This window comes from Dermacentor silvarum, chromosome 7, assembly GCF_013339745.2.
Source record: "Dermacentor silvarum isolate Dsil-2018 chromosome 7, BIME_Dsil_1.4, whole genome shotgun sequence".
Taxonomy (NCBI): domain Eukaryota; kingdom Metazoa; phylum Arthropoda; class Arachnida; order Ixodida; family Ixodidae; genus Dermacentor; species Dermacentor silvarum.
The window spans coordinates 122,311,963-122,321,700 of record NC_051160.1 but is presented as its reverse complement, the minus strand read 5'-3'; the positions used below and the strand labels follow the sequence as shown (position 1 = coordinate 122,321,700).

Genomic DNA, 9,738 nt, shown 5'->3' with positions numbered 1-9,738 from the left:
CTAGAGACCCCTCTTCAATGGAGCCAGACTTGAAGCACTGCCTACAGCAAAAAACAATCTAGCTCAGAATTGCCTATTAAAGTAAGTGGTTCACAAAATATAATCTGCCAGAATAGTTAAGGTTTTTCTTACTCCTGTCTGCAGGCGTATCACCCGTCATCACTGCCATTGGAATGAGATAACTGCGCCTCACTGAGCTCCTGCAGTGTTCGCGTGAAGCTGCATTGCCAAAGACGAAAACTTCGTATCATTCACGTCTTTTCCTGTCCTTTTCTAATGCAGTGTGCGCTATAAGGAATTGTGCTGAGAATTATTAAGTTCAGAGAACGAAGTTTTCACAAACTGTGTTATTGTCAAACTCATCACAGCTTTGACTGCATTTCACTGTTGCTCAGCGTGGTCATTACATTTCAACCAAAAGCAAACCTCAAACTGTACTGTCACTGCAATGTTGTCAACAATTCAATAGATAGCTCTATCTGGCGTGCCTGCTCAGTCAGGCGTTGCTGGCTTGCAGTTCTGAGCTAGACAGAGCAACCTCCCAAGAGGAGTAAGTGGGGTAGGGGAAGAGTGGTTGCTGGGCCGATGAGCCAGCAGATTATTGTTCAATAAAGAGTGGCACAGGGTGGTTCTAGGGTTGCTCCAGGCCAGATAGCATCTAGGGTGTTGGGTGGAAAAGAGGCGTTTCTCGTGTAGGCTTGGGAAAGTGTGCCTGAGGTTGACGCCAGGCTTCAGACAGATCCCTCAACGGAGCGTCTGCGCTGGTGAGGGATCTGTGATAGGGGAAGGGTCGCTCTGTGGTGTCGTAGTCTTCGAGCATGAGTGTGTATGTAAGATGTTCTGTGGGTGGGTGCGTTGATGAAGTTTTCGCTTCTCTCTCTGTAAATCCCTGGCCAGATGTCCTAGTCTCTCCTCCTGTTGCCCAGCGGGTGAAGCCTCAGGCGAGCGCATGCTCGTTGTCTTGGGTTCCGCACAATTCCAATGAGGAGGAGTGTGTCTGTCGAACATTTTTGGAGGATGTGTCGCACTTGTGTTGATAGTAGACCTGAAGCGTATGCCCGACATGCCACTCGCGAGTAAATTATGATGGTTATGATACGGTCATTCTCCGGTTCGATTGAGACACAGCAGCAGGCAAGGTCAATATAGCTGCATCTTCTGCCATCCTGCTCGAGTGAGTGTGTATGGAGCCAGATATCTGTTCGTCGCGGGTCCCATTTGTGCCCTCTTCAGTCATGGCTTCTGGACTGTCTAGGTCGCTTGCGATTCCCCTGTAAACGGAGTGTCGTTTCAGCGCCTCATCTCAAGCTTGCCTCCTTCCCGCATTGTGTTCAGAGTGCGTGCGCCTTGGTATTGGTGCCACTTGAAGTTTCGCTGGGATCATAGGGCGCAGGGATAGCAGTTCTAGTGCTAAGGAGGTGTTTGATGGTCAGTATCCTAGTCTCTCAAGGAGGGCTCTGCCAGTGCGTATGTTACAAAGTCTGACTAGGTGACCTGAGCTTGTACCTTAAAAATTCACTCACCTTTCACTGGGCTTATCAACTGTATAGGTGAGGTTGAAAAGAAAAAATAAGAGTTTATATTTTACACATACCTGCCCAAGGAAACTTGTCTCTCACAACAAAATAGAGTAGAATAAACTTTTTGTCTGAATGAATTAATACATAATTAAATATATATATATAATTAATGTCACTACTTCAGAGAACGATTGTGCAATGTCGCAGAATCTTGTGGTGGTGCATAGTTTCTTACCTCGTGTCATCATCACCTGCACCGCAGAGGACGCTGAAAATATAAGAAGTACATATGGTTCAGCTATCCGAACTTAAACCTGAGGGCTCCAAGATAGAACAATTTAATGATGAGAGCAAATATAGGTGTGTAATTCCACACAACTTTTGTAGACAACCGTGCATTTAACCATGGCACAAAGAAAAATACGGTGAATTGCAACTGAAAACAACCTCATAGAACATTCACGACTACCACAGTCAAAACGTAGTGTGTACTAGAGCACTGCACGGGCCGATTTTTTCACCTCGGGCACGGCCCGGGCCCATTATTACGTTGGGCTGCCCGCCCGAGCCCGACCAAAAGATTTATTGCGAGACGTTACCCGCCCGGCCCGGCCCGCCACCCCTTCACCTTAGGCCCAAGCCCGGCCCGGCCCGGCTCGAAACCGGCCCTAACCCGGCCCGAGACCAAAAAAGACCACCGAGCGGCATTAAAAAAATAAAATAAAGAGAATGAAAGGAATTTAGTTTTAAGGTGTAGGAGGGACGTGACGGCGACCGTACGGGCCGTGCCGTCGTCCCTACTTTTACAGAAGGGCAGAGGTGGCGAGCCAGAGCGGCGGCTGCGACGACCAGCGTGGCTGGCTTTTAGAACGACACTGCGCGTGCCGAGCTTGCGCCCCGAGCACGCGCTGCGGTTCTTTATTTTTTTCTTTCTTCACAGCGCCGACCATAGCGCTCCGCGCTGCGGCGTTGGTGGGCGCTACAGGGCCCCCGCCCAGACGGAACGGCGATACATTAAATGCCAGGAAAAAGCTTCAAAATGGTCCGGGGTCAGTCCAAGTAGTGAGCCCGTTGGAGGCGAAGGGAACTGGCAAGTCCTTCCGGTGGACGAGGCTGCGAGTGGCGGTGCGGACGCACGGCACACAGCACGCCGGCACGGAGAGCGAGGAGGTAGACGCCTCTGCAGCAGTTCATGTAGGCCAGGCGAAACGAACGGGCACCGGGCGCCGTCATTGGTCGGCACGACCAGCTGCAAGCTCGATCGTCACGCGCTCGCAGATGCGTGATCTGTGGTGGATGCAGCTTGTGCACCCGCTTGTGCACCCGCTTGTCCGGTCTTGCCCGACCCGCGGTAGATGTCGCAAGGTGCAAGCCTCTGCGCGCGACACCGTCCGAGTCATGTGAACAGAGTCCGGCACGCGCCTGCCGGAGCCTGAGTGTTGCCGCGGTCAACGGCGTTGGAGTCGAGTGGCGCTCCAGACAGTGAGGACGTCGTCGTCGGGCAACGTTCAATGACGGCACCGGCGTAGGCTGACGAAGATATGGTAGAGCCGGGGCAGCAGCTGCCGGGTCAAGTTGCTTGGCGAGCGCCAGCGTGGCCACGACGCGAAGGAGAGGATCAGGTGGTGGGGTGCGAGACACCATGAAGACTCGCGTCGCGGGATGGTGGTGGCAGTCCATCTGACGTATCCTCGTCGCACGCCGATTGTGCACAGCCTTCAACCTCCGACTTGTCACAGTAGTCGCTAGAAAGGCCCAGCGGCAAGTTGACCGAAGGAGAGGACGAGGAGCGCAGGGCAGGGAAGAAGGTCGCTGCTGCTGCTGCGTCGCTCTCGCTGGCTGGTAGATGCCGCGGTGTAGCGACAGCTGACACGGTCGGAGGCAGCGGAGTCGGCACGGGGCAAGGCTCGTGCGCTGACTCTGAGGCTCGCTCAGCCGGCAGCGTTGACAAATCCGGTGAAGGGTTGGTAGAAGGCCGAATGGCAGGAGAGACGTCGTTGGCGCCAGACCCGATGGCGTGCGGCACGGGAGCCGGCGTTGGGTCAGCGATGTCTCCACTGTCGCCTGCCATCGTTGGTGGCGAGAAAGGCGATGACGTGGCCGGTGTCGTGGTCGTGTCGATACCCTCGGCGACAACATTGTGCGCGTACTCACACGACAGAGACCCCTGGAGTAAGCCGGAGGCCGGGGACTGTGCGGTAGCGCATCGGGGGGTCGCCGAGACGGTATCGGGGCAGGTCGAGGGAGGAAGGCTTGCCTGACGGTGGCTTACGGGCACAGGACGAGATGCGGGTAGCGCTGAGCCTGGCGGTGGGCTAGCAGGCAGCGATTCACGCACCGTGCAGTCAGCCACTGGAAGAGGGAGGTAGGCAGCGCCGTAATAGGTCAGAACGGACTGCCGCAGCTCGTCGTAGGGGCGCGGGCCAGGCGATGGAACGCCGAGGCGGAGTTGGGGATTAAGTGGCAGGACGTGCAATAGCACCTCGTACTTGAACTCCTGGAGCCAGATGGTATTCAGCTCCAGAGCAGCCTCGAATTGGGCGAACCAGACGCCGACGCAGCGGGACGAGAACGGCGGCAGTGGTGGGTCAAACTGTGGCTCCGGCCAGGTGGCCATGGCAGCGTGTCGCTCAGTGAAGTTCTTTGAAGTCAGCTTGGGTAACCAGGTATGTACCCACTAGGTACGCAACACTCTTCAATGACAAAAAAACGATTTAAATACCTCCGGTGCTGGGCAGAATTATGTACGCGTCATATACGTGTATTCAGACCATTTTCTCAAGTATTTATGCACACACGTGCCACACGCGGACTTCGCAGTGGCACCGCTAAATGACGCAGTGAAAGCGTGAATACGAAAGCGTGAAAGCAGAGCCTGGCTATTACACGCCTTACAGATGACGTGTTTCGGGGGCGGCAATACTGTGTTTGGTTACATTGCTTCAGTGCTAATCCCATTAACGTCGACGTTGAAGGTGAGATGAAATATGCCGTGGCTTCTTTTTATATTATTTTATTCATTAAAAGCGATGCAGACTTTTTATCAAGTATGTGCTGGCAATCTCTCGTGTAGATGATTTGATCCCACTTCTCAACCTCCCTGAATTTGGCAAGACAATCACGGCCAGGGCTACATGATATGGACGAATTCCTCACTCGGACGTCATACGTGTGTTTTTCCTTTCCTAGAAGAAAAGTCACGTAAAAATCATCCAGCATCAGTTGCAAATCATTTTAGTGAACACCCAGATCGTATCGATGAAAATGTAAATGCAGAAGTTTACTTCTTCAAATAAGCGGGAAAGCGAAAAGGAAACAGATCTTTAGCTATGGTTCCTTTTGGATAGTAAATAGTGTCTGAGAGCTGAAAAATAAAACAAGCTACGCCGCTCTTCTAGCCTATGAGAAATGACACCGTGGAAATTATTTTCTTCAAAAGGTTTTAGTTTTATTTCATATTTTGTAATAACCTCGTGTACTTTTCTATGCATTGCAGAAAGAATTATGCTTCTATATTGTGCCGCTCAAATGTCAAAAAAATAATTCGTAGCCTTCACCGCTCTATGTGAACCCGAAAGTCCGAAGTTGCGGCTTCGCGTTTTCAACTTTTTTTTTGCTGGAACTTTTTACAAATGTTAATTTTGCAATTGTTGTTCTTCACATCACTAATGCACTTAACTTAAAAGCACAATATCCTTATATACCTTGGCTCTAAATGTGAGAGTTAACTGGGGCAACGTCTGCCCCAGTTAATTTCTTTGTTGCGATAGCAATTACACGAACACTGCAAGCGAATTTCCGCCGTCGGCTTTGCCATGAGACTCCACATATCTCTAGGTATATCTATAATATATGTTACAGAATGGATACCAAGAGGAGGGAACCGCAGTCACGGACGGCAAAAAACTAGGTGGGGTGATGAAGTTAGGAAATTTGCAGGCGCAAGTTGGAATCAGCTCGCGCAAGACAGCGGTAATTGGAGATCACAGGGAGCCTTCGTTTTGCACTGGACATAAATTTAGGCTGTTGATGACGCTGATGATGCTGATGATATATGTCATGTCATGTTATACTACATGCTGTATATGCGGTTTACATCACCACACACTCATGATCATCATCATCAGCCTATAGTTATGTCCACTGCAGGACGAAGGCCTCTCCCTGTGATCTCCAATTACCCCTGTCTTGCGCTAGCTGATTACAACTTACGCCTGGAAATTTCCTAACTTCATCCCCCCACCTAGTTTTCTGCCATCCTTGACTGCGCTTCCCTTCTCTTGGTATCCATTCTGTAGCTCTAATGGTCCACCGGTAACCCATCATTCGCATTACATGGCCTGCTCAGCTCCATTGTTTCGCTTAATGTCAACTAGAATATCGGCTATCCCCGTTTGATCTCTCATCCAACTCGCTCTCTTCCTGTCTTTTAACGTTAGGCCTAACATTTTTGTCCATCGCTCTTTGTACGGTCCTTAACTTGCTCTCGAACTTCTTTGTTAACCTCCAAGTTTCGGCCCCATTTGTTAGCACCGGTAGAATGCAATGATAGTACACTTTTCGTTTCAACGACAGTGGTAAGCTCGCAGTGTGGATTTCGCAATGCCTGTCGTATGCGCTACAACCCAATTTTATTCTTCTGTAAATTTCTTTCTTATGATCAGGGTCCCCTGTAAGTTATTGACCTAGATAAACGTACTCCTTTACACGCTCTAGAGGCTGACTGGCGATCCTGAATTCTTGTTTCCTTGTTAGGCTGTTGAACATTATCTTTGTCTTCTGCATATTATTATTCAACCCCACTCTTACACTTTCTCGGTTAAGGTCCTCAATCATTCATTGTAATTCGTCCCCATTGTTGCTGAACAGAAAAATGTCATCTCCAAACCGAAGGTTGCTGAGATATTAGCCGTTGATCCTTACTCCTAAGCCTTCCCAGTCTAAGAGCTTGAATACTTCTAAGCACGGAGTGAATAGCATTGGAGAGATTGTGTCTCCTTGCCTGACCCCTTCATTGATAGGTTACTTTCTACTTTTCTTGTGGAGAACCAAGGTTGCTGTGCAATCCTTGTAGAAATTTGCCAAGATATTCACGTATGCCTCCTGTACTATTTGATTACGCAATGCCTCTAAGACTGCTGGTATCACTACTGAATCAAATGGTTTTTTTTTTCATAATCTATGAAGGCCATATAGAGAGGTCGATTGTACTCCGCAGATTTCTTTATTACCGGATTGATGACATGGATATGATCCATCGTAGAATATCCCTTCCTGAAGCCTGTTCTCTTGGTTGGCTGAAGTCAAGTGTTGCCTTGATTCTATTGGCAAATATCTTGATGTATATTTCATACAATACTGAAAGCAAGCTAATGCATCTATAATTTTCCAATTCTTTAAATGTCTTCCTTCTTATGGATGAGTATAATGTCGTTCTTCCAGCTCTCTGGTTCACTTGAAGTCGTGAGGCATTGCGTAAAAAGGGCCGCAAGCTTTTCAAGCGTGATACCTCCTCCATCTTTGATTAAATCGACTGTTATTCCATCTTCTCCAGCGGCTTTTCCCCAGGTCATGCCTTTCAAGGCCCTTATAACTTCATCGCTAGTTATAGAAGGAACTTCTGTATCCGGTTCATCACTACTTCGAATGAAAGTAGCTTGGCTGCTTTCGGCACTGTACAGGTCAGTATAGAATTCTTCCGCTGCTTTTACTATGTCATCTAAATTGCTGATGATAATACTCTGCTTATCTTTTAGAGCATACATTTTGCCTTGTCCTATGACAAGTTTTCTTCTCACTGATTTCATGCTGCGTCCATATTTTACTGCTTCCTCAATCTTTTCCACGTTATAATTTCGGATATCCCTTACTTTTTTCTTGTTGATCAGTTTCGACAGTTCAGCGAATTCTATCTGATCTCTCGAGTTTGACACTTTCATGTTTTGCCGTTTCTTTATTAGGTCCTTTGTTGCTTGGGAGAGCTTACCTACTGGTTGCCTTGGTGCCTTACCTCCCACTTCAATTGCTGCTTCTGAGATCAGCCTAGTGATGGTTTCATTCATTACCTCTATGTTGTCTTCATATTCCTGTTCTAAAGCTGCATATTTGTTTGCGAGCACCAGCCTGAATTGGTCTGCTTTTACCCTTACTGCGTCTAGGTTGGCCTGTTTCTTCTTGACTAATTTTATTCCTTCTCTCTTCAAATTGACAGAAATCCTAGACTTCACTAACCTATGGTCACTGCAGTTTATCCTACCTAACGCTTCTACATCATGCACTATTCTGGGATCAGCAGAGAATATGAAATCCATTTCATTCCTCGTCTCTCCATTAGGGCTTTTCCAGGTCCACTTCTAGTTGTTTCGCTTCCTGAAGAAGGCATTCACTATTCGGAGCCTATCCGTTTCCGCGAATTTTACCACCATCTCCCCTCTAGTGTTCCTAGAATAAATGCCGCAGTTGCCAATTGCTTGCTCACCAGCCTGCTTTTCCCCCACTTTTGCATTGGAGTTACGCATGAATACAGTATAGTGAGTTTGCAACTTTCTCATTGCTAATTCAACATCTTCATAAAACTGTTCTACTTCTTCATCATCGTGACTGGAGGTTGGGGCATAGGCTTGTACTACCTTCATTCTATATCTCCTATTCAGCTTTATTATGACGACTGCTACCCTCTCAATAATGCTGTAGGATTCATCAGTGTTGCCCGCTATGACCTTATGTACTAGAAATCCTTCCCCGAATTGTCTCTTATCTGGAAGATCTCTCTAGCAGAGAACGTGGCCGTTAGTCAGCACTGTATAAGCCTCACCAGTTCTAAACTCACTAAAGCTAATAATATGCCTGGCAATACCTGATAATTCTTCAAATAGCCCTGCTAAGCTAGCCTCACTCGGTAGGGTGCGCGTGTTGAACGTTGCCAGGTTCAGTTTCTATTGGCGGCCTGTCCGGACCCAGAGATTCTTAGCACCCTCTGCCGTGTCGCAGCTCTGACCGCCGCCTCAGTCAGGCGCTCCGCAGCCGCTGGGGACTGAGGGCCATGGGTAAATTGTAGGAGTCATTTAGGAAGTAGCGGCCGAATACTGCACCAGAGAGGCCAATTCCTGTTCTGGTGAGGGAGCGACTTTGTTGAAGCTTAGTGGGCATTATTAATTTTGGTTGAACCTTGACTAGTATAGCCCCACTAGCTCACGGCGATATTTTTGGCGGTGTCAGGCGCCACTCCATGCCTGAAAGACTTAGTGGGCTGGAGGAGGATTCGAACTTACGACCTTTAGCTTAGAGGCCGGGCGTTCTACCCCTGCTCCACGCCACCACCACACGGCGGCAACCGAAGCTGTCATATCCTATCTTTAATGTTGCTCATACTAACGTGTCTCATACAACTATTGACAAAAATATTCTTCAGTGTTTTCAGAATGGCAGCCCACGAATGAACGTTACTAAACATAAAACTGACAGCTCATGCATTTTATCTGTAGTCTTCTTAGACTATGGAATGTTGAAATTGCGAAACGATGTATCAGAGCTTAAACTTGAAAGTGATGGTTCGGCAGCAGTGCTCTTTTACCCGGTGCATTTCGTCGTTTCCCCGTGCGGCTGTTTGCTGCCTCGTGATGAATCGTCCCGTCATTGTCATGAAGCACTTCATCAAGGCCGGCGGCTACCGAAGCTGTCATCACTTTGTGGCGCTGCCCTACTCTCCGACAGCACACCGCAAGCGTCAGCGCCACCTACTCCACCTATTTAAATTGCTGTCACAGTGACCGGCAACCTTCTTCGGCAGCAGTGCTTCAGCGGCGCATGTACTAGACTGTCTGATACCATCTCACAGATAAGCGCTAGGTTGATTGTGCTCCTGGTGCTGCTAGCTTATATTGGACATTTTCTACACTGCTGCCGAGCAGAGTTGTTGTGTAGCTTGCATTTAGTTTCCGTTTTATTGACTACCCTAGTTACTGAGAACTCTTGAAATCGTTAGCCCAAACACGCGGGAAACTGCAAAGATTATACCGATGACAAATGGAGGGATTCTACCGCAGTGAACATGACACCCAACATGAATAGCGGTATCGGAAATAAAAGAAGCTATCCAACTGAAAATAAAATAATAATCTGGCAATGAAACTGCAGAGGTTTTAGAATGAAAAAGGCGCTGCTGTTGCAGCTAATTGGAAAGGAACCTAGACTACCTGATATAATTATGGTGCAGGAA

The 9,738-nt window shown here is 48.3% G+C and overlaps 1 protein-coding gene across 5 annotated transcripts in view; it reads right to left on the bottom strand.

Moving 5' to 3' along the window:
• Nucleotides 1-4,517: 4,517 nt before the first annotated feature.
• The window catches only part of LOC119458406 (uncharacterized), a 30,116-nt gene continuing 24,895 nt past the window's right edge, over nt 4,518-9,738 (bottom strand). For all 5 annotated transcript variants that reach the window (XR_007468020.1, XR_007468019.1, XR_007468021.1 and 2 more), the window contains one exon: nt 4,518-4,705. Coding sequence is in view for 2 of the 5 variants with exons in the window: in XM_037720246.2 (XP_037576174.2) it covers nt 4,673-4,705 (33 nt within the window). In the remaining 3 variants the exon portion in view is untranslated. The remainder of the gene's footprint in view (nt 4,706-9,738) is intronic.